Below are 27,375 nucleotides of genomic sequence, written 5' to 3'. Positions count from 1 at the left end.
TAGATCAAACCAGATCTTCCATTCAGTTTTTTTCCAGAGTCTAAACATCCGCTCGTTTTTCTGTTAATAGCGATTACTTTGGAAAGCATGTGCTGTGTTTGTTTAAGAGAGGACACAGGTGTAGTTATCCCAATCTGGCAAGTGCTTTTCTGGAAGATTGTGAAGGGCATTTAGGGAAAACTAGAAAATGTTCTTACACATGTTTCTTTGACCCATACCAAAAAATTACATTGTTCTCTATGTGATAGGATGTTCTGAAGAATGGAAATCCACCAAAATGAGGTACCAGAAATTCTTAGGCATTTCTCATACTTCTTATTTCTTAAAAGCCGTATGTATGATTTTATTTGGTGATGTTGTAACAACTTTGTTCATTTTGTTACGATATATAAATTAAGTATGCATTCATTATTATATTTGATTGCCTTCATCAAATATAATGAAGTAGTATGATGCTTGTCAAGAAAATTAAATAAGTTATCTAAATGTACCTTTTAGTATTTATGCTGCAGCATATATATATATATATATAATTAAATTTTTATCTTGACATTTTGATTTTTATTACAAATTCAACCAATAACTTGTTTTGAATTTTAATTTCAACTAATAGCTAGCAATCTCTGGACAGACCTAGCGTAATAGTGACCTCTGCTGGTAAATACACATGAAAACAGCAAACGCAAAGACTTATGTCTGATTTCTTTTTGATAAATTCTCTCTGTGGAAGTCATTTCACCATTTATAATTGTGTGTCATTCCAAGTACCTTATAAAATGTTTTTATAAGGTTTAAGTATGCTAGTGTGGTTGTTTTAGAAAAGACAAATTCGAACTGATTTTTAAGCTAATATTATGGTAATGGAAACCATTCATTGTCAATGGCTTTTGCTAGCCTATCACTTTAAAGTTAGCCTTTATTCTAAAGATGCAATAAAATACCATTTATTAATGAAATAGAATTATTTAAAATATTTTAAAATAAAATTAGATATCTGGCTTAACTTTATGAAACCCGAACTATTAAAGGTGTTTGGTAACATTTTAAGAAAGTTTTGATATTGATACTTAATGTTTATTATATATTATATTATATTATATCATATTATATTATATATTATATTATTCTTCTGTAATTGCCTACTGATGGTACAGTGATTTGGCACTCTCTACTCCTCACTACTAAATATTTTACTGGTTCAGTAAATCTTCACTCATCCATGAGATGAAGTGCTGTGCAGTTTATATTAACAGTTAAATAAATCATTTTCATTTTTAAGCTCTTATGTATTGATTGAAAATTGAGGGTCTTGAGCCTAGGGGTGCAACCGAGCTGTTAAAGTACTTGCCAGGCATGCACAAAGCCCTGGGTTTGATTGCTAACACTGCACAGGCCAGGTGAGGTTGTCCACACATGTGTTCCTGGCACTCCAGAGATGGGGCTGGTGAGGTGCTCGGATCACATGCTTATCCTTCGCCCCACAGGATGTCAAAGGCAACATGGACTGGAGACCCTGTCTAAAATAATAAAGGATAAAATGTCAGGGCTGTTCTAGATTATTTTCTCTTATAGGCTTAAATAAGATATTGACCACAGTTTTCAAACGTTAGCTATCAAAATATAAACAGCTGTTCAGGGAACACGCTCTGTCTTCAATAGAATCGTTACACAAGTGCGATGACGTTAGTGGGTTCCTGAGAGTTGGCTTGTCACCCCAGATTCCAGAAGTGGGGAACATTTCCAAATGGTAGGGGGTTTGTGTTCTGTGCTCTGACATAGAGCTCACGCTGGAGTTTGTGTTAACCCTTTATTTTAAGTAGATATTTCACTCCTATCACTCCATCCTAGTGATCTTTATGTTTTTTTTTAAAGAAATGTGCCTTTTAATTATGAAATGATAAGCACATAGGATGGCTCCTTCAGACTAATGTTGGAACTATATGTGCTCTCTAGTGCTCGTTACTGACTATTAAATTTGAAAATGCAAATATAGTTCAATTTAGGAAAGACTAACCTTTTAAAGTGAAAAAACTCCAACGCGAAGATTAACCGGAAGGATGTGGCACTTAGACCGTATTTGGCTGTAGGTTCAGCTCTGTACTAGCTATTGTGTAATTTACTTGACCCCTGAAGCCTTGGTTTCTCCCTCTGCAACGGTAGAATTGCAGAAAGGCTTAAAAGAGCCTCATGCCTGTAAAAGTTCTTCAGAAAACCTTCCCCGTAGCCTGTAATTGGTGTCCCGGGTGTGTTTTTGGTTTGCAGCAGCCTGCGGTGGTTCCAGTAGACTTGTGCAACTCAGTAAGGCTTATCTTCCCCAAACTCCCTGCCCCTGCTTTCTCAGGGGTTCTCTCTCATGCAGCTCTGCTGATATCTGCTCTGTAAATGTTGAAACATTTGACTTAGCCCAGCTCTTCCAAAAGGAGATGCCAAGACCTGTTGAAATACGGGAAGCTTACGAGGGAACACAGCACGCTCTAGAAAAAGAAAAGGGAGAATGAGGTGGGAGAGGCCGGCAGGGAGCCCACCGAACCGGCATGACTGTCTGATCCAGCCCGTGGGTCTGTGGGACGGGGGAAGGAATGAAGGGAGGCTGTGTGCTACAAAGTCTAAGGAAAGTCCAACAGGGCTGCTGGGGAAGTTTCTCGGCTGCAGAGTCATGGGTCTTAGAAGAACAGTCTTGACTTCATGTCCTGGTAGGCTTGGAACATCCCTGGGAGGCATGGCCTCTGAAGTGGGAGATCAGCAGCGGAGACATCAGTCATCTGAGCTTCCTGGAGCCTAATCTCTAAGGCCCTTCTTAAGGCCACCAGGACATCACTGTTATGTAAAGGATGACGTCCCTGTTCTTTGTATTACACTTTGAAAGCCTTCACTATCTATTCTATCTAGCCAAACATTTTTGGCCAGAAACACCCACTTTATTTTCTTTCTTTTTTTTCCCCCCCTCGAACATTTATTTTTCACTAAGACTTTCCCAGAGGATATAATGAACCTTGTCACCACCCCAATCCCCCGTGAAGGGTTAGCGCACTCACAGCTATAAGCAGATCCAAACAGTTTCAAGGACAGGAACCAACCTTAACTAGCAAAGAACACTTTCCGTCTGAATTACCATAAAACGTTTCAGTAAACAAACAAAAGGATCAAAGGGGCAAGTGTGGTTTCAGAATGAAAGACCATTCATGTTTCGCGCCATGCAGTCAGTCTGGCTAGAGTGTAACAAAATGGAAACAGGATTATCGTCACACAAAATGTCCACTACAGCATGCCGTACACACCTGCCCCGAGCCCACCCCTGACCCCCGGGGCTCCCAGCTTCGTTACTTCCCAGCCTGCTGGGTGTCGGTAAGGAGTGCACAGGCCTTCGTTCTGAGGCTGATACGTCTGTGTAGCGGCTCTGGGAATGAGACAGCTGCAGTCGGCCAGGTTGTCGATAAAATCGAGCCGCTGACCGGTAGGTATCGTAGGTGACGGGGAGTTGCTGGGTTGCGTCCTCTTCAGATGTTCTTTATTAACGTTTTGCAAACGCTCTCCACGCGCGCTCATTCACAGGTTCGGAGTCCGTGAGAATCCTGCCTTCTGCACCCTTGGTAGGCTAAAGCAGCAGAATGGCGTGAGAGTTCGCACCAAATGCTTTGCTGCCACCTGCCGCTAACACTGCCGCCTCTGCGCATGCGCTCAGCCGCCCCCTTTATTTTTGATAATCTGCAGCTGTTTAACATTTCTCAAATGCATGCAGTACTCATTCATCTCAGAAGTGAGCTTTATATTGCTGTCCTTTAATTTTTTTGTCTTGCCTATTTTTCCACCTCACCTTTCTCGCCTTATTTCTTTACCCACCCATAAGGCTTAGGTCGAGTTGTAAGCATTTCTTTCCTAATCTGATCCATTTGGATGCTATCTGTCCTTCTCCACACGTGATGTTTACACTGTTACCAGCAGAATTTCTGGAGGTTAGTTTTACCTGTGAATACTGAACAGACAAAATAAAAACAGCAATGCAAGATGGTCTCCTCTGTGACAGGAAAGCCGCCCCTATGATCATAACAGTATGGTCACCTATATAAGACCTGCATAATGATAATACTAGTTGACAGGACAGCAGGGATGGGGGAAATCTCACAAGGTCCCACCCCTAGGTGAAGAACTACAGCTAATTAATGGTTGCTAAGGAAGGGAGAATTGCTCTTCCCCAGGGATAAGTTCTAAACACACACACATGTAGGATCAACACTAAATGGACTCAGTAGGTTGCATTTACATATACCTATGTATGTATGTAACAACGATAATTAAAGAAGTCATGGGTTTGAGAGTAGATGGAGGAGAATCAGGAGTTGGACAAGGAAAAGGGGAGCTGTGGGATGATATGAATGCAGTACTCATGCAGGGAATTCTCAAAATTCAAAAAGTAACAGATTTAAAAGAAATATAATCTCATCACTGTCTCCTGGGTGTGCGCCGAGGCAGGCAGGTCAAAGCTGGCGTTGGGCCTGTGTTCTACAAATGTCCTAAGATCTCGGATGCCTTCTAACTCACACCCACTAGGTTTGTTCCATTCATTCAGGAGCTAAGATGGAGCCCTAGCCATCACAGCCATGTCCTAAACAAGGGACCAAGGGGCAAAAAGCATGTGTCAGTATTCTAGAAGTTGTCTGCAGATGCCTCTGCCGTCCTATTCACGGGGACTTATTCCTGTAGTAACACTAACTCTATAGGTGTCAGAGTAATGCAGGCTTTATCCTAGGTAGCTCTGTGTCCATGCAAAGAGGAGTTGATTTGAGGGCAGCTGGCATATCTCTCCCAGACACTGCCCAAACAGCATACACAGCTGAAAACTCTATCACTCTGTTACAGCTTCCAGCTAGATTATAAGCTCCTCCCTTAAGTTTGTTTTCCTTTCACATAGACCTAAGAGTGGCTCTCGGGGAACAGGTGTTCAAGCTGTATTTATTGAGGACAGGAAGCAATTTATTAACATTTTCTAAAGTAGGAAATAACCGTGGTGTTATGTAACTTTAAAGAACTCACACTTCTACACCAGCTCCTATTTCTGAGTTAGTGGTTCTGGCAAGTTTCTTGGGCATTTTGAGTTGCTTCTGACTCCTGTTGTCAGCATAGTGATGATGGTCACAGTAAGAATGGTATAGTTTTTACTGTTTTTATTACTAGTCTACTAAAGACTTAATTGAAGGCATCTTCTCTGGTGTTCTTCTGGTAGCAACCCTTTTATTTTTTCCTGTCTTTATTACGGCTTCTTTTTGTTTTCATTCCCCTAGGCTATTGTTTGTAAAAGTACTTGTAGTTTTAAGTATTGTTTTATTAGCCTCAAACCCGCACTTACAACCTCTCCTTGAATGTCATACAGATAAACACATGTAATCAGTCCCAGGAGATCTGTTGGGCAAGGCAAGACGCATGCTTTCGAGGTCAGGCTGGAAGTTCATCTCATGTTCATCTACTCCTCTGCTACATTCTGTAATTTCATTTATGCATAATACTTTCCAGTGCAAAGAGCTCTTTTTGACCATATTACATTGACCAAAGTACATGCGACAGAAAGGGGATACTGGAGTATCTGAGTCATTGTGGAATGCTATATGACATCACCGTTCTGTGATATAGCTTGGGTATAATGGACTGTTGACAGGCACCACATTGGAACTTTGAAAACTTAGAACTAGAAAAATTTTTTTTCCAAAGACATGTACTTTTTTTTTTTGTAATTGTAATTTTTCTTTATTCTTCAGAATTCCATACATATGGACAATGAAATATGATCATACTTTTATTTCTATCATCCAACTCACCCCTAAAATGTCCTCCCGATTCATGTTGTTTTTAATAACCCATTAAGCCCAAACAGAGCTGCCCGATGTGCCTGGGTGTGGGGCCATTCACTGGCACACGGGAAACCTGCCAGTGGGAACACCACCCAAGAAGAACGGTTCTGTCTTTCCCAACAACTATCAGCTGCCAATAACTTTCATAAAGAGTGGGGCCTGGGGAGCACCTTGCCCATCTACACCTGAATTTTGGCTGGCTGGATTTTGTGCAGCCAATAACCATAGCTGATAAGATACAGTGATTATAATAGCTGCACGATGTCCAGACAGCATTTCTCTGAAGCCCTCCTCATCTTCCAGCTCTTACTTCCTTTCTGCCTCCTCTTCTGGGACATTGCCTGAGCTTTGTTGGGGAGGGCTGATTGCTAAAGATTTCCCACTGGGGCTGAGCACCCAGCCTTTCACTTTTAGCACTTGGACTAATTATGCATTGATTGCTGCTGTTGTAATTAGGGTTTCTGTTGCTGCATAAGCAATGGAATGGTGCAAGTCTTCCGGAACATCAAAGCCCAGTCCTAGTGATACATCTTTTCCAACAATGCCACACCTCCTAATCCAAAGTTTCTCAACCTTCCTAATGCTGTGACCCTTTAATTTAGTTCCTCATGTTGTGGTGACCTCCCCATAACATAATTTATTTTTATTGCTACTTCATAACTGTAATTTTGTTACTGTCACGAAATGTAAACATCTGATAGGAAGGATATCAGATATGCCACCCCTGTGAAAGGGTAGGTCACACCCAAAGGGGTCTTGGCTCACAGTTTGAGAACCGCCGTCTTAATCCTTCCCAAACAATTTAATCAACTGGGGACAAAGTACTCAAACCGATGAGCCTCTGAGGGGCGTTCTTAGCCAAAACACCACAACTGTATATTGCCGCAAAAAGCATACCTAACCGAGACGGAGAGGATCCCAGGACGATGGGAGCAAGCATAAATATTTAGGGGACAACATGATCATTGAAGAAAGCAGCAATAAAGTTTCCTCCCTAGGGCTTATGACCTTCCTCACTGTAAAGTTTTGACGAGGACTATAGTACTAGGCATGGCAACCCCTGCTGTGGAGCAGGCCTCAGATCCAACCAGAAATCAAGTAGTTAGCCCATAATACTCCTTCCCTCTTGCTCCGGTGGGTAGGCACACATTGCCTGAAGTTCGGTGTTGCAGCTCACAGAGTCCAGCGCTGGGTCGACCAGGTGTCTTCTCTCTCCTAGCAACCTGCACAACACCTTCAGAGTCTCTGCAAGCTAGCCGGGCGAGGGGAAGGTTCTTGCGCAGTTTCAGTTTCATTTCTGTATTCTCGCGGCCAAAGTATAGGTTTTCCTGTGTAATTATGATGTGTAGTTTTGGAGACCCCTAGGAAATCCTTGACTACTGACGCTGTCTTAAAGATTTTGTTTTTAAATTTACTTTCTACTATTTCTTTTATTTGTTGAGATTACAGTATAATTACATCATTTCCCTCTTGTTTCTTTCCTCTCTCTGAAGTCTCCCATCTATCCCTCCTAGGTATCTTTAAAATTCATAGTTTCTTTTTTTTGTCATTGTTACATGTGTGTGTGTGTATGTTACTAAGTACAGAACACAACCTGCGTAGTCTGTATAATGTCACTTACATGTAAATGTTTTCAAGGCTGACCATTAGCAATGGATAACTAATTTGTGTGTTCTTCCCCTTTCTGCAGAACACTATTCCTCCCACTCTCAACAGTCCTTAGTTGCCAGTAGAGTGTGTGTGTGTGTGTGTGTGTGTGTGTGTGTGTGTGTGTGTAGGATTGGGGCCTTGTGAGCTTTCCCCAGCCTCATTAGCATGTCTATTGATGTCAGCCTTGTTGAGCTCCTGTTTAGGCAGCCGTGTTGGTGAGACTTTATGGGTGTAGCTTCGGACCTTCCTAGGAGACACAGTCTCACCAGAAAGTCCCTTATCCGCTGTCTCTTAGAATCTTTGCACCCCTCTTCCACCATGATCCCCGAGCCATAGGCATAGGAGTGAAGTTGTAGGTGTATCAGCTTAGACTGTGCTCTACAGCTCTGCAATTTGATTGGTTGTAGTTGTCTGTAGTGGTCTCCATCTGTGGTAAAGAGAAGTTATGAGGGATGAGAACGACACTTACCTGTGGGTATAAATAAGGACAGATATTTACAGTATAGCTAGGAATTATGCTGATTTCATAAAGCGTTAGCTGTAGGTTTTCCTCCGAGATCCATGATCTCACGAGCTCTGCGTTGTTGGCTTGGTTTCCAGTGCCAGGCATGCGTTCCCAGGAGTGGGCCTTAAGTCCAATTAGAGAGCTGTTGGTTACCACTGAGGTATTCCTGTCACCACTGCACCCTGGGGTTATCCTGCCATGCTGCTCATTGTTGTGCTTCATAGGCATCATAGCTGACAAGGGCAGCTGGTTTTTCCTCCTTTGGAAGCTTGCACGGCACATTCTGGTACGAGGAAATCTACTTCTCAGTGAGGGGGCATTTATGGAGCAATGACTTAAGGAGGTACCCCCATGCCTAAGGCAACTATTCATTTTTAAATATCACCTGCTACTTTTCCACTCCTTCGCTTAGTAAAACTACAATTGAAACAGGCATATCAGACCAAAGAAACAAAACAAAACATAACAGGAGGAAGCTGCAGCTAGAGAGAACCTACTAACATTCTGTTAGGCTGTAACCCTTTCACACCTCATGCTGTGGTGACCCCAACCATAAAATTATTTCATTACTACTTTCTAGCCGGAAATACCTGATATGCGAAACCCAAAGGGGTCACCACCCACAGGCTGAGCTCCATTGTTCTCCACAGCCCAAGCCGTGGGTGCCTATCAGACTTTTCAGATTGGGGTAATAAACTGAGCTGTAATCATCTAACACGTTTTCCAATTAAGACGTAGATGCCCCCTGACCACCCACCCCGGTAGTTCAGAGCCGCTGGTTCTTCCTTTTCCAGTTTGTTTAACACAGTTTCCCACCGCATAGAAGGAACTCACATCTCTTATTTCTGCAGGGAGCACCGCATAGAAGGAACTCACATCTCTTATTTCTGCAGGGAGCACGATGCGAACAAAATCAATTACATGTACGCTCAGTATGTCAAGAACACGATGGAGCCACTTAATATCCCCGATGTCTCGAAGGACAAGAGATTTCCCTGGACAGTAAGTAACCTAATTTTAGACCTGATGCTCACAGCCTGTTCTCCCTCCAGACCCGTTCCTACAGCTGCTCCTTGTCTGAAGAATTGGGCTGGAAACTGGCTCTTTGAGGGTGATCTCCGTTTTCCCTGAACGGGGTGGGGAGGGTGGAGGGTAAAATAGCTCCAAACTGCCAAGGAAGCTGTGCTGTGGGCTTTCTCCCTATTCTTTGCACAAGTTGAGGTCATTTCAGCAACATGGGGTCAGTGACTTCCCTCAGATGGAGTTTCTGACTTTATCTGTAAAAATTAAGGCCCCTGTACCCTTAACTAAGGGAAGATGGAGCTCCATTTGCCTTGACAGTGAAACTTCAGAGATCTGTTCCTAAGACATCGAACACTTCAAATACCCGTGATTTCTTTAATCTCTCAGCAACATTTTGCCTGTGACACAGCCACCTTGATTCTTTCTGTTGCCTGCCTGCTTTAGGAAGGTAGGGGCTTCAAGTATGGCTGCATTATTAACAAGGTCGATGCCGTAATGCATTGTTTCCAGCTTTTGGCTTCTGCCTGTTTTGTTAAATTGAGACCTCTACCTCACCAGGACAGCAGACGTTGAATAAATATTTGACTTACTGTTACTATAAACGCTTTGGAAAGTTTAAACAGAATAAAGAAGATTTGGTGTATTGTTCTAATAAACGCTGACTCTATTGCCCGTTGTCTGTAGTTAAGATGAGCATGCGTGTTCTTTCACATGTGCCATACGGTTACTGTGGTGTTTGTGCCGTACAGTTAATACGATGTTTGTGGGGCCAGGCATTTCTGTTGGTTTAGCAGCCTTGTTTCTGTTCTTCTTTAGAATGAAAACACGGGGCATGTAACCACGCCCTGTACTGGAAGTTTGCTTTGCACACCTATAAAAAACGGGAAGAAGAATAAAGTCATAGGTAAGACCTTTCCGTTGACTTAACACTCCGCATTTGTTTAAGAAAAAAAGAAAAAAGCATTCCATATCTGCTTTCAAGTGTGCATTGTAAGTGTAAGGAATAAAATGTCCAAGGAAAGAGAAAATTTACTGTTATAAGTTAAAATGTTTACACTGATGAATTCCTTCATACACGTCAGACATTCTATGAGCTCTGTTGGATTTTATTTTTTAATCATCAGAATCCAGTTTAATCTGAGGTTCCTGCTTAAGAATGATATGTTAAAGTCAGTAGACAGGACTGGCAAGATGGCTGGTTCAGTGGGTAAAGCGTTTTCTACCAAGCCTGAGTTCTAGTCCCAGGACCAAATGGTAGAAGGAGAGGCCCAACTCCAGAATGCTGTGCTCTGACCCCTACCCCCACACTTGCACACGTGCACACACACAGGTGCACACATAAAAATGTTTTTAGTGTTAAACGTTCATACACTGAGAAACGTCAACTGACAACGTACATGTAGTCTTATTTCCTGATGTCTGACTTTTCAAAAATGTAGCTGAGATTGTAGGTGGTATTTACTTGTTTGTTCATTTAATCGCTCTTTACTGAGTACTTCCATAGTCTAGGCAGACCAGAAACCCCTATCCTAAGGTCTTACATTTGCATGCAAAGGTTAAAGGACAACCTGTTTTACAGAATGGCACAAAAATTCCTTCCCCGGACAGTGGATTATTGTTCCCCGTTACTGACATGCTTACTTCTTGCTGCCATAGGTTTTATTAAGAGCAGGGCAGACACTGCTGGGCATTGGTCGCCTGTCACTTTAGTCCCGGCATTCAAGAGGCAGAGGCAGGTAAATTTTCGAGTTTGAGGCCAACCTGGACCACACAGTGAAACCCTGTCTTAAAAAAGACAGAGGTGGACAAAAAGTATGTTATTTTATATTCTAGTTATCTATGGCAAACACAGAGAAAACAGCCTGAACTAATAGCATTATCCCAAGACTGTAGAAATAAAGGAAAGATAACTGACTTCCAGAGATTAAAATTTGAAACTAAAACCCCAATGGAACAACATTTATGTATAAATTTATCTTTAAAACATCTGAACAGCTTTCAGGTTGCAAGAAAAAGAAGTATTTAATATGAAAGCAGGTGTGAATGTGTGTGTGTGTGTGTGTGTTACAAATGTTGAAAGTGCCTATCCTCCAAGTTGGACACAACTCTAATTCCCTTGCTAGGAGGCCATTAAACTTTCCATGAGTCGCCTTGACTTGTTCTGATTCCGGGCCCACTAATCTGATTTCCCTTATTTGATTTTCCTTCCAACATAGTTCACAGGGAGGGAACTGTTTGCTTTGCAGGTTCACGTTTGTGTTCTAAAGATCTATCTGTTTCTTGTCCGCTGCCGTCTTACTCACCAGTCTTGTCATCCCCCTGGTGGGTGTATGCCATTGTAGGTCCTGCACCTACCAGGCTGAGGGTCAGACCCTACTTAAACTCCTAGAAGCTTGTAGGCCACTCCTTGCCATGCTGTGCTGAGCAGTTCTCCTGGGCTCAGAAAAAAGATCAGAAGCCAGTGAGCGTGTAAGCACATCTACAGGCATCATCGCCAATGATGTCTGAAATAAGCAGCAGATGTTATTTGAGAAAATGTTACTTCCTAGGGAACCAAAGGGAAAACTGTTCTGTGTCGTGCTTTCTAAAAAATACTTTTCATGTAAGCATAAGAAACTGCCATAAACTGCCCTTGAGAATGTGAACTTGAGCTCCCGCAGAGATGTGTCATTTATAATATGCTGTCAGAAGAATGGAGGGAGACGTGCAGGTGGCTGCAGGGTCACAGCTTTAGCTCAACAGCGTCTGTGAAATATTAGGTGGGGGGGGGCGTGTCTAGCCTCCTGCACTCTAAGCGTAGTTACAGAGCACAGGCCTGGGAAAGGGACTCATAAGCCCTTCACTCTCTGTAAATGATTAGGACTTCTCAATAACTTCATCAAAATTCACGTTTTGATCGTGTCTGTGTTTCAGAAAAGTGAGCAAAAAGTTCTTAAGCTAAGAGTGGGAAGACGCAAGGCAAGCGTGGTGGCATACAACAGGCAGGTCTCTGTGAATCTGAGGTCCATAGAGCAAGTTCCTGCACTATGGAGGCTGCATAACAGAGACACCCTACCTCAAAAAAAAAAAAAAAAAAATCAAAACAAAACAAAAAGGATAGGAATGATCCTGGAATGTGCTTTCCCATCATCCTGCTGAACAGCAGAACCAAGAGCCAGCAAATCTCCTCTTTGAAGAGAGAAAATTCTCTGTTTAAAAAGAAATAAGTGGTTCTGTGTGAGCTCGTGGAACAAGGTACTCAAGTTCATCGCCAGCGTGAGATGGAAATCTCCCAGTGTACCCTGCTGTTTTACGAGTGTGGCAAAGCTGGGATATGGACTTCTGCACGTGCATATATACGCACAGGTGCAGTGGGGGAAAGATCATGGCTGTGGACAATTTGTCTTGCACGTCACAGGCCAGATCCCGATGTGCAGTGCTAATGGAGACTCCCCGCAGGCTTACACACAGAAAAGCAGGCCGCCCCGTGTGCTTTTCTGTAATCTTCTTCCTTCCTCGTCGCTGGTTTTCATTACTGACGTTCAGATGGAATTATAAACATTAGACCGGTTCAGAGCCTGTTGTATCGTCAGCTTTGTTCCCCAAAGTATTATATCCTATCAACAACTGTTTTTGTACGCTGTGCCTGATACAGAATCTTTCCACCATTGCCCAGGAAACATGTCTCTCATTGAGCAGTCATTCATTTTAACCAGTTGTTTGCCCTGTTGATAAGGCTAAATATGTCCTTTGCTCCATATCATATTTTCCAGAAATTCTCATCTCTATTTTCTGTATCAATTTAAAGGAAATTTTGGGGTTTTTTTAAATACATATTTATTATTTTTTATATTATGTATAGATTATAATATAGTTGTACCATTTACTGCTTCTCATTCTCCCTCCAATTCCTCCCGTGTGCTCCTCCTTTGTTTAGAGCATATTTGAAGAAATTACCATTCAAAGGAAACACTAATCCTTTAGAATGTTCATGTTTTAGATGGGTTATATTTCCATGTTATTACTAAGAAAATATAATAAAAGTAAAATTCACAGTATCATACGGCACATTGTTTAAGAAGTATGGGAGGAAATCTGTCATTACTGTGCAGGTTGTGGTCTGGGTGCTCTCCTAACTCCCTCTCAGCTGTGCTGGAGAAGCTCCTGTTTTCTGTTTCTGCAGTGGGTTTTCCATAACCCACATAATGACACATCGGTCCACACCGGACAGCATAGGGTGTCCCATACATTTCTGTCACCAGGTAACATCATCACCGTATTCACAACTGCCGTGACGTCACATGCTCAACTGCCCTGTTTTGTTCAGAAGACACTGTCTCCTTCTAGTCATCTGCTGTCTGTGTCTTTTACAGTCTTTCCTCTCCCTCTTTTACAATGATTCCCGAGACCTGGGTGCGTAATACACTCATGGCTGCACATTCTTCAGGCTCTTATTTTCTTGCGTTTTGAACAGGTGTATTAATGGCCATCTACTTCAGAAAGCATCTTCTCTGATGAAAACTGAGAGGTTCAGTAACCTATGAGTGTAATGATACGCTGTTAGTCAGTCTAATATTCTGCACACTTAACAGCGTGACAACAGTAGTTTCTCCTGCAGGGCCTTTGACCTTTCTAGCTGTGAATTCTGTTCTCAATAATGGTGCTAAGTACAGGTTTCAACTTACGTAGCAGATCTTAAATTCAATCAGAGAGTAACTGGTTACTCCCATGACATTGGCGCCACTATTGTACCAGTGAACAGATCTCTGCAGGCCAACTGTAATTGTAGCTCACAAGGTTCATAAGTGAGTAAGACTTATGGTTCCTTTCTTCTCCTGTGGTACAGTGCGTAGCACTTTCCAGTGTTTTGAAAGCTTAACCAACAGGGATAAAGCTTTCAGGTCGTTACCAGCTCGACTACTCCATGTCTGGGACTCCAGTGTGTGGTGTCTTCAGCAACAGGAGCTTATCTGAAGAGTAATGAACAGTGTTAGGAAAACTCTTCAATGTTTGGGAGTCTGTGGGACCTCACTGGCCAAGAACTACAGAAGAGGTAACCGATTCTTGGCACTAATTCTGAGGCATTCCAGACCCAGAAAGACAAACATGACATGTTTTCTCTCCTTTGTGGATGGTAGCTTGGGAGGTGATGGGTTGATTGGTTTTTGAGACATGGTCTTACTTTGAAACTCTGGCTGGCATGGAGCTTGATACTTTTGAGTCCTTTGATATCTGCCTACCCCACACTGGGATTAAAAGCCTGTGCCACCACACCCTGAAAAGTGACTCTTTTAAAGTATTTTTTTATTAATTTTGAGAATGCCATACAACGTATTTTGATCATAGTCATCCCCCAGCTTCTCCCAGATCCGCCCCTGCCTCCCTACCCACCCAACTTCATGGTCTCCTCTTTCTCTGTCTTTAAACCCGTGCAGTCCAATTTGTCCTACCCCAGTTCTGCTGAGTGTGGGACCATTCTCCGGAATGTGATCAACCTATGAAGGGCTACGCCCTTAACAAACTACCTCTTAAGGAGGTATAGTGTTATATAGGGGGTGGGGAGAGCGGTGGAACAGGAAGAGTTAGATGGGGTGCAGGACTAAAGGGCAGGGTAGAGAGGGATCAGGATTCGCACAGTTCAGTGGAATTACCCTCCTCTCACGGGTGGCAGTGCCCTGAAGTACACCAGAGACTTGCAAATAAAAAACTCAATACCAGCAGTCGCTTACTTCTTGAGAAGCTGATTCTATTGACTACCTAAAAAAATCAAACATTTTGTATAGAAAAAAATGCTCTTGAATTAAGATTATTGGCAAAAATAAGCACGTTTTTTTTTTTTTACAAGATTGAATCTTGTATATATATATTTAAAACTTCCAGACCTGAGATTATTGGCCCGCAGAAACGAACAAGAAAAAAATTCTGTAAGAGTGGTGTTAAGGTAGGTTTGACTTATTTTAAGGCTGGCTGCTGGTTTTGATGTTCCCATTTATGGCAGAGTGAACCTACGGCTCTACGAAAGTATGTATGTCCTAACCCTGTTTGGCCGAAAAGCTCGGTGCTTGGAAGCAGACTAAGTCACAGAATTACAGAACAGGACACAGCGGCAGGATTTAGAACCATCCTCTGTGTGGTTTCCAGAGGTGCTTGGTACTAGCCAGCTCTTGTAGCTACAGTGGCCACATGAGCTGAATAAACACAGTGCCCCTCTTCACATACTATTAGGGAACCCCAATAATGTACTGTTTTATTATTGCTTGGTGTCCCTCCTAATATGGTTTTGGACATTATTTTACTTTATGACTATATTTACTATTTGGTGTTCATGGTATTTGGCATTCATGGGTTTCTTGTGTCTTTGGTTCTATGTAAGAACTTTTAAAAATGTAAATGACTCACATTTCATTATTTCACTACTGAGCTCCTCTCACCAATCGCTAGTGAAGAAATGGTGAGAATTCAATCTATAAATGGGCCCAAACCTTAAACTTTCTCTAAGAAGAACTCCATTTGTTTCTTATAAACCTTTCCCTGCTCTAATTAAATTTTCTGAAGGATTTAATGAGATCAGGGGAATAAGCATGAATGCTGCCCAGCCCACTTTCAAGAGAGAATTGAATTATCTGTTTAAATGGCTGTTTGTCTTCAGTATCCTTTTTGTGCCCTGGAGCTTAATTCTATATTGCTGCACCTGGGGTGGTGGCTTGTAACAGACACATTTTATAAGTTCCACGAAGGGCTACAGTTACAGAGGATGCAGCATTTCATTGAAATGATCTGTGAGCAATTCCAGAGTCAGAATTCAACACTCCTTTTTTTTCTTTTGCCTAGAGCTTTGCATATATTAGGCCATCAGTCTACCACCGACTACATCTCCAAATCCATTAACACCTCTTCACATATTTGGTCAGTGAATTTTAGCCAGGACAGATCTGAATTACTACGCAGAAGACTTAATTAGGGCAGAGCTTAGCAAATTCCCCGTCGTGCACATCCTGAGCCCTCTGTCACACTTTCCGTTGGAAGCCTGCAGGAACTGTAATGAGGCAATCTGAAAATCTTGTTTCTGAGCAAGGACCACCGTGTACAAGATAGCTTCTATGAAACCTGAAAGGCGCTTCCACTGTGCTCTGAGAGTTAGAGCATGAAACACATGACTCGCAGGAAAATTCCAACTGGGAGACAGCCAGAGCCTACATAAACAGTCCCATCGTTATAACATGAGGAGCCGCAATGAGGAGAAGACATAGTCCTTGTGTTTTTACCAAATACGGGATACGTGTTGTTAGGACAGCGAATGCTGAGGGCCATCTTAATGCATGGTTTTCCGCTTGCCTTGTCCACATTCTTTATATCATGTGTGAGCCTTTCCTTTATAACAGAAGAGTGTTGGAAAGGTGGTCCCCGCAGCTCTAATGCAGACAGGAAAGCCTGGAGATGCCAGAACTGCATAGGCAAACAAAAATGAAAAGCAGAGTCCAGATCGTTTGCAGCGTGCAAATAAAGAGAGCGTGCAACCATGGTGACAAAAGGAATTAATGTGTAATCAGATGTCCATGAAAATCTTTTGTGCTCCAGGAAAAATAAGGGCTAATAGTTGATATAATCTCCGTGGGAAAAGTGCCTCGGGTCAGAGCTGGGGTCCTGCATCTTTTCATTAGCTCAACATTTTTTTTTTCCTTAAATTCTTACTGTCTGCCAGGATTCTGTTAGCTGAGAAAGTGAGGTTGTGGGGAGGGGATCGCTAAACCCAACATAGTTGAAGCCAAGAAAGAAACTTAAGTGGAATCTGCCGTTATTCAGCAAGTGTTACTGCTAACACGGGAAGAGCGGTGCCTGCCCAGTGTGCAAGCCGGGGGCCAAGGGCCTCTTTGTGAAGGAGATGTAGGGGTCCCCTGGGAGATAGGCAGGACAGCACTGGGCTGCCATGCTGGCCCCAGGTAGGCTGTGTGTGGGTGCTCGGGGTCCTGTGTGCATGTGGCATGTGCAGTGAAGGGAGCTAGGCCAAGGCAGAGGTTGACTTTGGAGTCACGTGACTGCTGTATGCTGTGAGTAAATGCAAGGACCTTTTCCTCCTTCCTGTAACGGTCCTGCCACCATCACAAGGAGACTCATGAGGACCAGAGGTTTTGTGTCTAATCAAGTACCCAGCACAGTGACTACCCCAGGGGGCACATAGAGAAAGTCTTTATGTATTTAGTGACAAAAGTTGACAATATATTTTACTCAGTATTGAACTGTGTATTCCAGCTCCTTGCGTGCAGACCTCATTCTGTAGACACTGAATCCCACAGCAACACCAGCTGAGCAAAAATTTATCACGTCGTTACGTTAATTCTCCATTCTCAACCAACAGTGTGACCGACCTATAAGCAGAGATTCAGATATTCTTTAGGGACTAAATCTGATTTTTATATCTAAAATAGTCATTGTATCTGTGTTCATGTCTTCACATTTGATTAGCTTGGATACTTGAGCGTGTATTTGAAATTTGAAGCTGCCTGTGTGATTTGCCTATTTTCTGCATTCTATTATGTATGTAATTGTCCTTGAAAACTATGATTTCTCAGTAAAGGAAGGCAAACTGTGTGGCCCAAATCTCTGATCTGCATCAAAACTGTTCTCTTGGCACATGTACAAAAATCCAATTAGTTTCCAAAGGACAAATTGTCTTTGGGGACTCAACTGATCTAAAATTCATGACCAATCTGGAAGAAAATAGTTCTCTAGGATTTTTTTTTTTTGAATCATAGACAATATACATTCAAGCTGTGTGAAACTAATGCTCATGAAAATTAATCAGGGTTGCTTTTCTAGATTTGTTTACAGAGGTCCATGTTCTTGCTGGGAGATGCCGGGCATTTGTAAGCGAAAACTGTAAGACAATCTTTGGGTGTGAATATTAAGGTTGATCAGAACTATGGTGACTGACAATCATATCTGCTTAATCTCTTGGATTGCTATAGGGGTTTGCCAACTTGTCAATAAGATGGAGGAGAATACTGGCAAGATTAAACCTTTCAACCAAAATGATGAACAGTTCCTGGAAGCTTTTGTCATCTTCTGTGGCTTGGGGATCCAGAATACACAGATGTATGAAGCAGTGGAGAGAGCCATGGCCAAGCAAATGGTGACGTTAGAGGTGGGATGAAGCCTGTGCAATTTGATCTGCTCACTCACATACCCAGCTTTTCCTTTTCTTCCCAACACAGTACGTGTGTGTGTTGTGGCTTTGAAGCCCCTAGGAAAACATGAAATTCTCATGTTGATACACACACGCTTATTTAAAAGCTAAAGAAAGTAGATTCCAAGTATTTAGACTCTTGCCAAGGCTCATTATAATCAAACTAAGGCTCTGGTCCATCCCTGGCCTTTTCTGCATAAAGCCGTGTTTGCCTTCTGCTCTTCATTCACGCAGATGCCCAGCATCCTTGAGTCTGTCTTTTTCCCTCTTGCGAATTTCCATGAGGATACCTGTAAAGCAAGCTTTTTTTCTTTTCTTTTCTTTTTTTAAGTCCCCTACCAGTCTTAGAGAATTGAAAGCCAGGAAAGGAAAAATAAATGTAGGAAATCAGCAAGAGACAGAAAGAAACGGTGTCTCTTTCAAACTAGCGGCTCAGGGGCTTTGCCTTCTGAATCTGCTGACCCAGCTGGTTTTCTGCAGAGACTGTAAATATTGTTGCCCCCTCAAATAGAACATTACTGTTTTTTGTTTCGTTTTGTTTTTAATTTAAGTACAAAATAAACCTTTCAGTACAACCACATCTTTAGTTTAAAAGTTGTCTTTGGTCTAAAGTAGTCCCTCGTTCCTTAGAAGTTACCATTGCTGAAAATGAGAATTATGGTTCTTATCTCAAGTTAGGAGGTTTAAAGTAAGCCTAACTGTAAGAGAGCCCTGGGTCCTGGTTCCCCCAGGGCTTAAAAGCCACAGAGACCTTGACTGTTGTTGATAGCTTTGCTTACTCTGCCCATTACCTGAAGACTCTAAAGGCACCATTAAACCTGTATATTCCAGCAAGCAATTTTCTGGGTGAATTTAATAGTTATTACAAGCTTTACCCAAAAGCCATTTCTAAACCACCTTTTCCCCTCCTAAATAACAATTTAAATATATCTATCCAGGTTAGAGTTTTATTACCCTACTCTGTACACAAGTACATTTCTGAAAGGCAGTTCAAAATGCCACCTTTGGGCCAGTGATCACTTCTACAGCGGTGCAGAACATGCAGTGGACCCCCGATGGAATTTTCGCTGTGTTGATGAGTGCCACAAAGGAGCAGAGGCAGGCAGGAGAGCCCAGTTACCTCTCTAGGATGCTGGGGCGGTGTTCTAGTCGGATGTTCTGTGTACACCGGCGGTCCCTCCTGGGTAACCCGGGCTCTCCTCTTACCCACAGGTCCTGTCCTATCATGCGTCAGCGGCAGAGGAGGAGACCAGAGAGCTGCAGGCGTTAGCGGTAATTCTTTTTTTTTTTTTTTTTTAAGACTCACTGACTACAGCCGCCTAAAAAGTGCTTTCACTCATGATAAATCTTTAGATGGACACAAATTATGTATTTATGTTGATCGACTTCCTGCTAGGGTACAAAGTCACCGATATTACCAAGCACCACTGATTCTTGTCGACTCTATCATACTATTCCATTATGCTGATTATTTTTCACCCACAGTGGTTGTTACAAAGTTTGCATCTTCCTTTCACCGAAATTAACTTAGTTTTCATATACTGGGGAGACGGAAAGGGGTGACCACAGGTGGTTGGTTGCTACCACTAACCAGCTCGGCGCTGTCAAGAACAGAGAGATATGAGTTCTGACCATATGGTTTATGGCAGGGTGTCTGAAATTGGGATCGGATAAGGTTGCTCACTGGAGTCATGTCATTATTTGGTACACTGTGAGAGGAGAACGAAGACACATGAGTACAGATGCCAGACATTCTGGTCTTGGCTGAGAATGCCAGTTCATGTCAGTATGAGGCACTTACACTTCATCACGCTTGCAATGTTTTCATCTTAAATTTGTTGCTGTGACATAGCTAGGCCTCTCTGAGGCGAGAATGGTGGGTGGACAGAATGGAAAGTTTGAAGGGATCATAGAAATTCTCTTCCATTGTTGTCTGCACCACGGCTTGCCAGAAGAGGACGTTCCCCTGCCTTATCTCTCATGGAAACCCCAGCCGTGCGGTGAAGACCACCCCGGTGCCTAGACAAGCCAAAGAACTTCAAGTTCACATGGCACAGGGTAGAGGGAGGGAGATAGAAGCTCATGCTTCGCTGCAGAGAAGTGAACAGAGGAGTTGAAAGGCCATTAGAAAGAGGCCGTGGAGATGTTCTAAGTTAATTTGTGAGTGGGCACCATGAGTCATCCAGCAAGGACAGCAAAAAAGTGTTAGGTAATTTTATCTGAAAGGGCACACAGAGTTTACAGAGGTATTGGATTTAAAGTATCATTTGCCTTGGGCTTAACTGACTTAAAATTTTTTTTTTTTTTTTTTAAATTTTTATTTGAGACAGGAGGCAGCCTCTCACACTGTAGCCCAGACTGGCCTGGAACTTACCTGAACTCCTGACATTCGACTTGTCTCAGCTTCCCAAGTCCTAGCAGTGTAGGTATGAGCTGCCTCACTCAGGTTAATTGACGCATTTGCCAGTCCACCAACAAGAACTGGTTTTCAGTTACATTGTCCGCTCTGAGGCTTTGTACTTTGAAGCCCTGCAAGTGATTACTTAACGCTAAAGGAAAGGCAAAGTTCCACCCTGCCATCTAAGTAAATCCAATGAGCCACTTCTAAAGACAGTGCTAAACAGATCACTGGAGCCTTAAACTCTGTTTGACACTTCAGAAATAGTAGAGTCTTTCACAAAAGACTGAACTTGGTTTTCTCAATTATGCGTATAATTTTAGAGAAAAACGCTGCGAATAGCTGGAAATTGCTACACTGCATATTGTTCGGAACCATCTGTTGTTCCGTTTGGAAAATAGATGTCTAGCAGCTGCACTGCGAAATGTAGGGTAACATCTTTGGTAGGTCTAGTAATTTATTTAAATTGGTTGAAATTCAGCAACTGATTTCAATTCTAGCTTTCTGTCGACCAAATAAAAATTCTTTTCCAGCTCCAGCTACCCAGGTGCCTGTGTCACTCATCAATACCCCAAATCACACTAATCTTTGCCGTGTGTTTGCTTGTTTATCTCAGTCCCAACTGTAAAATAAATTCAGAGGCTGTCAAATGTTTTTTATTTTGAAATTTTACTATTAAGAGGTTAAATAATATATGTACCAAACGTGTATTCCTAGATCCAGAGAAATTCTATAGTCATAGCAAAGTATAATTGATAGGAAATTGAAATACCCTTTTCTTTTTTTTTTTTTTTTACTTTTGGTTTAATTTGATATTTTAAAATCTCATTTTTCAGTCCTTCTCTTACATTAACATCAGGTATAACCGAAGTAGGGGCCTTTCAATGGAGTATATGGCCATGTACCTTTTTGATGATCCTTAGTCACAAGTTGCTAAGAAAGCAATTTAAAAAAAAGGCCCTGCTCACCTGATCTTGATTTTTTAAGAGTTAATTATGATACCAGAATGTAAGGCTGGGCGATGACTTGGCAGTTGAGAAGATTGTCTGCTCTTGCAAAGGACCTGGGTTTGGTTCCCAGGATCTTCATGGTATCAACCATCTGTAACTTCAGTTTCAGGGACCCAGTGCCCTATTCTGGCCTCTTCAGGTACCAAGCACATACATTTATACACACAAGCAAGCATTTATACACATAAAATAAAAATAAATAAACATCTTAGAGAAAGGTACCAGAATGTAGGAAGTTTTGTTTAAAGGAACAATTGGAAAATGAATGTATACTTGATTGGCTGGCTGACAGATTGCTTTTTCAGTCTTCTGGTCCTATAGGAATATGAATATATACATATACATTAATAAATACATTAAATTATTTTTTGTTTTTTTATAATTTATTGTTATTATAAAATATGGGTTAAACAATATTTTGAAATATTATTTAAAATATTTTAATAATTATTAAAATAAACTACTTGGGTTGTCACTGAATCAGTTCTGGTCCATTTAGTCATAGCTTTGCTGCATTTTACACGATCATAGGTGATAAACCTAGAAACTAACAGAAATTTTTGACATCTTAAAATAAGAGCCTTGAGAGTCTTCATTTGAGACATAAATTTGAAAGGGAGATGGTAGCTACTTGGGTAGAATTTCACCTAAAGAATTCACCTCATCTTCACCTTAACCTCTCAAAGAAAGAAATGGCGTGTTAACCCAAGCTTGATCAGGCATGTTGGACTGTTGCAGGTAGCCATGGTGAAGGACAGATCCAGGACCTGACCCAAATCTCTGTGGCCTCCGTCAGGGTACAGACCACATTTCTTATAGCAAGATACTCATTGTTCCTTGCTTTGGGAGAAATCCCTTAAAGACTGACAAATTATAACCTGAAACTCTCAGTCAGATGGTGTAACCAAGAGTTGGCCCTGTGATCTTGATGCTGCCCAATGCTACTGAACTGCGGTGACCCATGGCATTGGTAAGGGATTGGCTTCCTTAAATGGGATCAGAGTCCTAAGCAATCCTTGGCCCATCAATGGAGGCCACCTCTTGTATATGTAACATTCTCACTTTGATTTTACTAGTGGATGATTTTCAGGTATAATCCTATCTCCAAATATATATATATATATATATATATATATATATATATATATATATATGTGTGTGTGTGTGTGTGTGTGTGTGTGTGTGTGTGTGTGATCACAGAAGATAACTTTGACTAGGAGAGATATCAGGCATTGTGAAATTATAAAGGTATTCTTTCTGTGCAGCTATACCTGCATCTCAATCCCATTTCTTGGTGCCCCACTCCCTCTGTGCCCTAGCTTAGACATGGGAGAGCTGGCAGGTATGATCTCAGCAAGCAAGGACTGTAATTCAGCAGCCCACTGAAGATGCATCTGGTTTTTGTCAATCAGGTTCTTTTAGGAAATTCATAAATGCTCCTGCTTTCTAATCATGATCTGAACCAAAAGGTTGAAGTCCAGAGCATCTTCTGTAGGAAGCCGCCAGCTCATCTTGTGGTTTCTGCCCATTAGATGTGGCATGTTGCTTACCGCTAGAGCCACAAAAAGGCATTTCATTGACGGCAGTCCCGGTGACCACGTAAATGGCTGAGTCACGTATTGTGGATGGCCTCTCCTAATGCAGTGGTTCTCCCCATTGTTACGTGTGCTAGAATCGCTTGGAAGGCTCATCGCAGCACGTAGATGGCCAGGGTCCACTCCTGGCTTTTCTAGTGCAGCAGCTCTGTGTTTACATTTCTCCTTCGGTAGCCTGCAGAATACCTTCCTGTGTCACACATGCTAGCATGGAGAGGTAGAGCTCTAGGGAGGCATCAGCCTGACTTCTCCATGTTCAGTGAGTTTTGCAGGTTTCGTCTCTAGGAGAGAAGAGCCTTGCTGTCAGTTTGTGGAGAGCCATCTATATTCTTGGCAATAAACTGTGTTTTTTTTTTGGGATTCCCATGGGACCTCTTTGACCAACAACTCAATTGACTATAACCCAGTCCCATTACTGGAAGCTTCATTTGGTGGCAAGGCATGTCCGTTTGCAGCTTTGTCTCTTCGTTATTCCATTTCATTTACATCGTCTTCGTGTGTGTGTGTGTGTGTGTGTGTGTGTGTGTGTGTGTGTATGAAGCTTCTACCATACTAGGTTTGGATACTACCACTCAAAGGCCCTTAATTTCACCTGTCTCTCCCTATATTCCCGCCTTCATCCCCCTCCCACACACACATACACTTGAGGGTCAATTCGTGATTTAAGCTGTAATAGTGCTTCTTTTGCCAGTTTGGGTGACCTTGTGTTTGGTGTCTAGATGTTAAGAATTGCAATGTCTTCTTGAGAGATTTTTTCCTTAGATGTATAAGTCCTTTCCTGGGTAGTGTTCTTTCCTATCTCTTCTCTTTAGTTTTGATTTGAAGTCTATTTTGTCAGATATTAAAATAACCAAACCAACTTGCTTCTTAGGCCCACTTGGAATATCTTTTTACCCTGAAGTAATATTTATCCTCGATATTAAGGTGTGTTTCTTGGATGTAGCAGAAGAATAGACCATTTTTTTCCTTTCATTCTGTTTGCTGATCTGAGCTTGGTTAATTTGTTTTGAATTTGTAGATAGATATTGCTTATCTTTGGTTTTTATCATGGAATGTCTCATTTTCTCCATCTTTTGTCACTGAGCATTTAACTGGGTATGTTATTCTGGGCTGCCATCTGTGGTCTCTTTGAGTCAGGAGAACATCTGTCCAGGTCCTTCTGGCTTTCAGAGTCTCCAGTGAGAAGTCAGGTGTTATGTAAGTTAGTTGGTCTCTTTCCCTGGCAGCTTTACATATTCTTTCTTTGTTCTGTATGTTTAGTGTTTTAATTATTATGTGCCAAGGGGAGTTTCTTTCTTTGTCCAGTATATTTGTGTTCTATATGCTTCTTACACCTCAGTACTTTTTTAGGTTAAGGAAATTTTCTTCTATGATTTTGTTGAAAATATTTTCTGGTCCTTTGACCTGGGTTTTTCTATTCAGAGTCCCTTATTTCCTGAGTGTTTTGTACATGGATTTTTCACATGTGTGCAGTTTCTTTGCCGAAAATATCCATTTCCTTTATTGTATTTTCAATGCCTGTGATTCTCTCTTCCAGTTCTTTTATTCTGTTGGTACATCTGGTCTCTGAGGCTTGAATTCCCAAGGTTTTCATTTCCGTATTTTCCTCAATTTGCGCTTTTGTGTTTTTTTTTTTTTTTTTTTTTTTTTGTATTGATTCTGTTTCTAATTTCAGGTCTTGAACTGTTTTTATTTATTAAATTTCACTGTGTTTTCATAGATTTCTTTCAGGGATTTATTAATTTCCTCCTTAAGGACCTGTATCATATTTATAAGGGCTGTTTTAAGATCTTTGTCTTGTATTTCAGCTGTAATTCAAACATTCTCGTGTGGTAAAGTTGCTGGCCCCTAGTGGAAACATTGTCCTGGCTGGTATTGATTGTGCTTTTCTGCTTTGTTCTGGTATCTGGGTTTGGGATGATCTGATATTTGCTCTTGTCTTTGTTGTGTGGGTGTTTTGTTCCTTGGTTTCTGTTGCTTGCTTTGGTTCTTAGGAAACTGTGGTGGCTGTGTGTTACCTGGTAAGGAATTCTTCTGGGATCTGGATAGGTGTGGCCACTGGAGGTTCGTGGCAAAATGTGTGCTTGGGAGCTCACACTTTGGATTGCGGATGGACTAGGAAGAGGAAGCTGAAGGGGTTCATGGGAAAAAGGAAAGCATGGTGTTCCTCCAGTATCACCTTAGATTCCAGGGTTCAGAGTGAGTAGAGACCAGCTCTGCCACAGAGCTGGGCATGAGAGTAGGGGATTACATTCAGAGAAGAGTAGGGAGTGTAGAGATCTGAAGCTTGCCTATCTCCTTTGCTGCCCTACTTGCTTCTCTAGCAAGCTTGGCTGGTGGGTTCCCAGGAAAAGCCTGCTGGGGTTGGAGCCTGGGATAAGAAGATGAGTTGGGGGGAAGAAAGGTTGGAAGATGGGAGTGGGGAGACAGGGAGGGAGGGGAGGCTATAGCAGGTGGTCTGCTACAGAGAACTGGGATCGTAGGAAATCAGGTGAAGATCTGCAGTTAGGCAACCTGTTTCCCTGGATGGCTTCTCAATTTCTAAAGTCTAAACTCAAACTCAAACAGCTGTGACCAAAAAGCTCTGGGAATCTAGAATTGTACCTGACTGCTGTACCCTCAAACGCCACACATTTCAGTCTCTGCTGTTAGGCAAATGTAGAATATTTTACCTTCTGAAATGATAAAGAAAACAAGTAGAAAGCTGGTATTTTATGTGCTGGTAAAGAAGAATGGTTTTAAGGGATTTCTGACTTTCTCATGCCTCATTAGGGACTAATCCAAGTTCTGAAGCTCATATCACTGACAACAAGGCTGTCACAGAAAACGTTTGCATGTCCCTGCTGGTCCAGTTCATGAAGTTTGCTTGAGCTGTGGTGTGTCTGTGAGTGAAGGAGGAAAGGACGCTGCTTTTCTCTCAATGTAAGGGGCAGAGAATCCATACACAACAGAGAGGCCTGGGCTGTGTGGGCCATCTCTCCACAGCTTGCAGACCGTACTTTGAGGAAGAAAAGAAGGAAAACATAAGAAAAATGATGCTCTGAGCGTGAAACATCTGTTCTCTCGTCTAGTGAATGTACTTGAGGAGAGCAGCTGTTACCTGTTTCCTCCCCGACTGGACTTGCTCCATCTTTGAGGCTCAAAGCCACTGTAAACAATGAGACCTTTTTCTAAACATTTTCCGTTGTCTTCCCTATTTCAGCCCACACATAAGTCCACGGGACTGGCTTCATAGAGTGCATTTTTCTTGTGAATTTTTGTCTTTGGGAAAAGAGTCATGCAGAATGGAACAAGTCTGGTGTATGTGAGGTGAAACGTGACAGCCACCATGAACAGGAGAGATAGCTTCAGAGGCACAGATGTCATAGAGCTCTCAGTAGCACTGGGAGGTTTTAATATTTTGACAGCTTTAGTTTAGGAACGTTGAAGGGAAGATAGGACAGTGCCATCTAAGAAACCTATGGGGTTTGGCAAATGTTTCCACTCTTAATATTTCTTTTCTAATAAATAAGGTTCTTTTTTATCAAGTTACTCCTGGCCTATTCAGGCCAATGCACTTAATAACACTTACTTGCATGCCCTTAGAGTATATGGTCTATGGGTGGAGGAGCGGGGTTCATACAAGTTCAGGTACAAACAAGCTTCAGCAAGAATGCAGGAGGAGCCTCAGAGCAGTGAGGCTGCCAGGGTCCCTGGGCCTTCACCAGTTATTCTTTCATTTACACTCTAGAAGAAGTTCAAGATCATGTTGTTGTTGCTGTTGTTAATTTTCCCAATATGTAAACAGCGTAACAAATTCGGTGATTTTTTGACAAGGTTAGAGTGCAGCACAGGCCGAATCTTAGTGCATGCAGCCAGTACTGTTAAGGCTAAGGCAGGAAGATCATGAGTTCCAGGCTAGCCTGATCTTCACAGGTAGCCCATCTTTAAGTAAAATAAAAGTCATTAAGTCAGGTTAGCAAAGAGAATAAGATTTTAATCCCTTCCCATTTACTCTTAATAAGTAGTTATGCTAATACATAGAAAAGCATAGGAAACATGAAAGTAAGTTCCAGTCATTGGTGACATTTAACAGGTGTTCCCAGAGAGAGGCTAGCACCGGGGCACTTAGTCCTACTTAGATTGTAACTGTCCTGGAGGAATTTATCAATTAAACAGTAGGTGCTCACAGGAGCAGATGGTATAAAG

General features: G+C 42.0%; 1 protein-coding gene across 2 annotated transcripts in view; it reads left to right on the top strand.

Moving 5' to 3' along the window:
• Positions 1-27,375, top strand: part of Pde5a (phosphodiesterase 5A) — a 119,103-nt gene that overhangs the window by 52,842 nt on the left and 38,886 nt on the right. For both annotated transcript variants that reach the window (XM_060392801.1, XM_060392802.1), the window contains exons 8-11: positions 8,892-9,000; positions 9,838-9,925; positions 17,967-18,142; positions 19,397-19,456. In XM_060392801.1, coding sequence (XP_060248784.1) covers positions 8,892-9,000; positions 9,838-9,925; positions 17,967-18,142; positions 19,397-19,456 — 433 coding nt within the window. The remainder of the gene's footprint in view (positions 1-8,891; positions 9,001-9,837; positions 9,926-17,966; positions 18,143-19,396; positions 19,457-27,375) is intronic.

This window comes from Meriones unguiculatus, chromosome 10 (genome assembly GCF_030254825.1).
Source record: "Meriones unguiculatus strain TT.TT164.6M chromosome 10, Bangor_MerUng_6.1, whole genome shotgun sequence".
In the NCBI taxonomy this organism is placed as follows: Eukaryota; Metazoa; Chordata; class Mammalia; order Rodentia; family Muridae; genus Meriones; species Meriones unguiculatus.
Note: the sequence above shows the minus strand (reverse complement) of the source record. Positions and strands in the feature narration are given on the sequence as shown.